General features: G+C 35.0%; 1 protein-coding gene across 1 annotated transcript; it reads left to right on the forward strand.

Annotated features, from left to right (window-relative positions):
* The first annotated feature begins 2,181 nt into the window (after positions 1 to 2,181).
* LOC149024830 (uncharacterized) lies at positions 2,182 to 2,685 on the forward strand. The gene is made up of 2 exons (XM_089143541.1): positions 2,182 to 2,370; positions 2,470 to 2,685. Exons 1-2 carry the CDS (start codon positions 2,182 to 2,184, stop codon positions 2,683 to 2,685), a joined length of 405 nt encoding a protein of 134 aa, XP_088999667.1.
* The last annotated feature ends 1,422 nt before the right edge of the window (positions 2,686 to 4,107 follow it).

Consider the following 4,107-nt stretch of genomic DNA (forward strand, 5'->3'; position numbering starts at 1 on the left):
ATAATTGGGACGATGCTTATGTTTTTTCGATTTAAACTAAGGTTTTGATTCAGCTCATCATTAATGAATTTAACTATCTCCCACTTGGAAGGTGAGGTTCTTAATCATTCTACTAACCCTCCATTAGCATAGTATCTAGATACTTTTTTTTTTTTTTTTTTTGAAAATGAGGTCCATCCGGGCCAGCTTGTTTGCAGGATTGAGAAGATGTCGAAAGAGTTGTAGGTTGAGATGGTAGAATTATCTCAGCTCCCATATCAAGAGAGGACAGTTCATGTACGATGAAGTTGATATCATTTCAAGGCTTCACAAGCTTTTAGGCAACATGTGATAACTTAGACTTTTTTTGGGTCCTGAGCATTTAATGTGCAGGACCATCAAACCATCTGTCGGATTGGAATTTCCGTCGAAATTTCAATCAAAATTATGATAACTTCGGGAGTCTAGATACTTTCCACCAAGCTAGAAAGAAATTCTTTCCAATGACCTTAGTGGATCTACAAATGAACCCCTACTCCAACATGAATACCTTAAAAAGCAATTTTTATCCTTTTTTTTCTTTCTTAAACTTCCAACGATTTTTTTTGTCCAAAAACAAGAAAAAAAAAAAAAAAAATCCAACGATTTTGCAGGTCTCTAAGTTGTTTTTTTTTTTTTTTTCTTGGCCCAACTCTAAGCTGATGGTTTTTGGATCTTGAGTTTTAAAAGGTGTTGGTCTTTATGACTCGACTCCATTTTCAAAAGAACATAGTGCAGGGTCTTGTCAAACTGAATGAATTCATATATATATATATATATATATATATCTTTAATATGGATATATTATTACTCAAGTCCATTTCGATGTAATTTGGTTTGCTAGTGTTTGAAAAATATTGTGCTCATTTTTCTTTTTTGGTAGAAGAGAGTTTTTTATATACAACAAGAAAAATATTATATATATTAATGACTTCTTCATTAAAAGATGTTGATCATTTTTAATATTGAACAACTATTTAATGATCATTAAAAGGTATTGAAGTCAGATTTTTCTTTTTCACTAGCATGTGAAATTTTGTATTAATAAGCAAACTACAAATTACATAGTCATTATAGGATACGAAAAAAACATCTCAACAGAGTAGCATCTAGCTTACAAAAACTATGAATGCTATCCTCTATTATAAGAATCTATAACTATGAATACTATTCTATTATAAGAACCTATATTTAGGTCTACCTTGGCACCTCATTCTACTTCTCTTTGAATTGAGTTAGGCCAAGTTAATTTAAAAGTCATGAATTTGCTAGAAAATCTGCTATTAGATTGGCCTCATGAAAGCAATGAAATATTTTCTATTGAATTATCATGACTCTAATAAAAAATAAAAAAAAAAATTTCTGATTCTTTAATTATTGACTCACATAACTTATGAACAAATTCATATCATCATTTTTTGCTTCTTGATAAGATTTTGACTCAACTAACATCATTCACCCTAATCAAAATTTGGTGTTCCAACAATCTTAATTTTGAATAAGCGCAATAATGAGGTTGGGTTGTGCTTAGTTTTTGAAAATTATGTATCAACCGAATTACAAAGGATTCAACTAAAACCTGACCTCTCTATCCTAAGGTTTGGCTGTACTAGCCCTATTCTGATATTAGGCCTTTCTCTTGTCCTAATAATAATAAACATATTTTTTTAAGTAGTTGACCTCATGACACTTAATTATGAAGAATTGAACACATTGTGGGACAATTAAAAATTTTAAAATATTTGACAGTTTCTTCTTTTATTTATACATTCAAATTTGTTTCTAAATTTTTGTATGTGAGACTACAAAAAGATTGTAATCTTTTATTTACTTGTTTTCTTCCCTTGGAATGAAATTCTCTTTCATCATTAAAAATCTGAATGAAAAAAATATAATATCTTTCCCCAAGCTATTTATTTCTATTTTCTCTCTTGACATGAATTGGCTGGGGGTATGCTGGGCTCAATCCAAGGCCTCAGCTCAAGCCCAATCTGGCTTTGTCAGGGTTTGGGAATCTCAACCTTGACTTTCTCTGGATTTTAAGAGTGTTTGGGCTCAGCTGGTCAAGGTTGTACCCAAACCTTATTATTGTGAATTCATGAGCAGCAGGTGTTTCATCTGTTCCTTCCTCCCATTGGGTAGTGATATTTTGTTACTTCGTATATGCAGATGGTCCATAATCGAACGGCCAATGACATCAAGAATTACTGGAATACTCGTTTCACCAAAAAGACTACCAGCACTACTGCTTCAAAACCTGAAGAGGTGAAAGCTCGAAGAACAGTTAGCAAGAAAAATGAAATCATAAAGCCTCGACCATGGACCTTCCGCAAAAGTTCTCCTAGGCTGTTGGTAAGATTATCTACTTCCATCTCTATATCCTGACTTTCCGACTACCAAAATTGGAGTTTCGAGACAATGATGGATATGAATGCTCCCTCTCCTCTTTAGGGGTCTACTGGGCAAGAACTGGAAAGCAACTCTGCTAAAGAACCGGAGACAGGCAAGTCTGGCCATGTAAGTGATGAGTATGTTGAAGGATTACAGCAAATGGCACAGGTTCGAAACAATGCTTTTCTGGAAGAGGACAACATGGGTTGGACTGATGACTTCCTTTTAGACTTTAACCTTTCGGATTTCCAGGGAATCGAAGAATTTTTCTCATGATGCGAATAGTGATTTTATGCGCTTTCAACCAAAAAAGGAATAGTGATTTGCTTAAATTGAGAGAGAGAGAGTGTGAGAGAGAGAGAGAGAGAGAGAGAGAAAGGGGGGTTGTCTTTACTTAACTTTTTATTTTTTTTAGTATGTGTTAGATGGTGCAGATGATGAAGCTTAAGTCTCATTTAAATGCATGTGAAACATCTAAATAAAATATACTACGTGAAATCTAACTTTAAGAAGGATATTGATTAGTTCTCACCTAGGGAAGCCAAAGCCATATTGAGTATTCCTCTGTCATTATCTCCCTCGGAAGACACATATTTGGGGTGGCAGCAAGCAGGATGACAGATTCTTGGACAAAACGGCATATAAATTGCTGGAGAAACTGAAAGAGGAAGAAGAGGAACATGCACCTTCATCATCTAGAATGCACTCATAAGAAGATACATCAATAGGAAGTTGGAAAAAGCTATGGAGATGTAATATCCTTCTTAAAATAAAAAAACTTCCTTTGGAGAGCATGTACTGAAAACCTGCAACATCAAGGGAGCACTTGAAGAGAGGGTGAGAATTAATTAATTGTGAGGGAGTACTAGTGTTGTCAAGAAGATGAATCAATCACTCATATCCTCTTTCATTGCAAGTTTCCTCAACTACTTTGATATGCTTGTCCACTAACATGAAGGAATTCAAGAGAAAAGTGCAGCTCTATGGCCGAATGGTTGAAACAATGGGAGAAGCCGGATTTTTTGAGGAAGAAGAGAGGGAAAGGACTACAAGCTTGCTGTCCTTTGTGGCGCGGTATAGACAGACCAATATCATGCAATAATCTAAAGACAAAGGCACAACAGTAAGATATTCTTATTTCAGAAACCGTATGTCCCATAACAACAACAATAATTCAAACAGGATGATTTGAGGTGGATGGTGCTTTCCTTTCCTAAAGGTATTTGAATGCCCCTTAACTGCAAATTGGGTTTGACCCACATCCATTATAGATGTATGAATATTAATTAAATAATATTGTATATATCTCATGGCTTGGTGAGACCACGGTCCATAGGCCGCTAACGACGTCACAGCTCGGCCCCCTAGCTCAGCCTAACTAGGTGCTTGCATATGTGATCCGTACTTACTCTAGACCGGCACACATCCTACTTAGGAGCAAATTATTAATATTAATATATATATTGCAGGTGAACGAAGAATCACATGAGAAAGTGAAACCTCGTTCACATGGCTAGTTTTTTGCGCTATTGGTGGCGTGCGTAAAAATTTTTACAAAAATTTACAAGAAAATAATTAAAGAAAGATTAAAAAATATATAAATGCTAATCTACTTGTTAAACTATATGCATGCGATGCAAAAAGGTATAGAGGCGCCTAGGAGATGGTAGAGGCACGACTGTAGGCATGCCATCTCAA

The sequence above is a fragment of the Hakea prostrata genome, chromosome 2 (assembly GCF_041222555.1).
Source record: "Hakea prostrata isolate BN-2017 chromosome 2, UWA_Hpros_2, whole genome shotgun sequence".
NCBI lineage: Eukaryota > Viridiplantae > Streptophyta > Magnoliopsida > Proteales > Proteaceae > Hakea > Hakea prostrata.

Bases quoted from the DNA above. Each gene is read 5' to 3' on its own strand.
- LOC149024830 (XM_089143541.1), top strand. From the start codon at position 2,182: ATGCAGATGGTCCATAATCGAACGGCCAATGACATCAAGAATTACTGG. The intron at 2,371-2,469 runs GTAAGATTATCT...TCTCCTCTTTAG, and splicing joins AAAGTTCTCCTAGGCTGTTG to GGGTCTACTGGGCAAGAACT.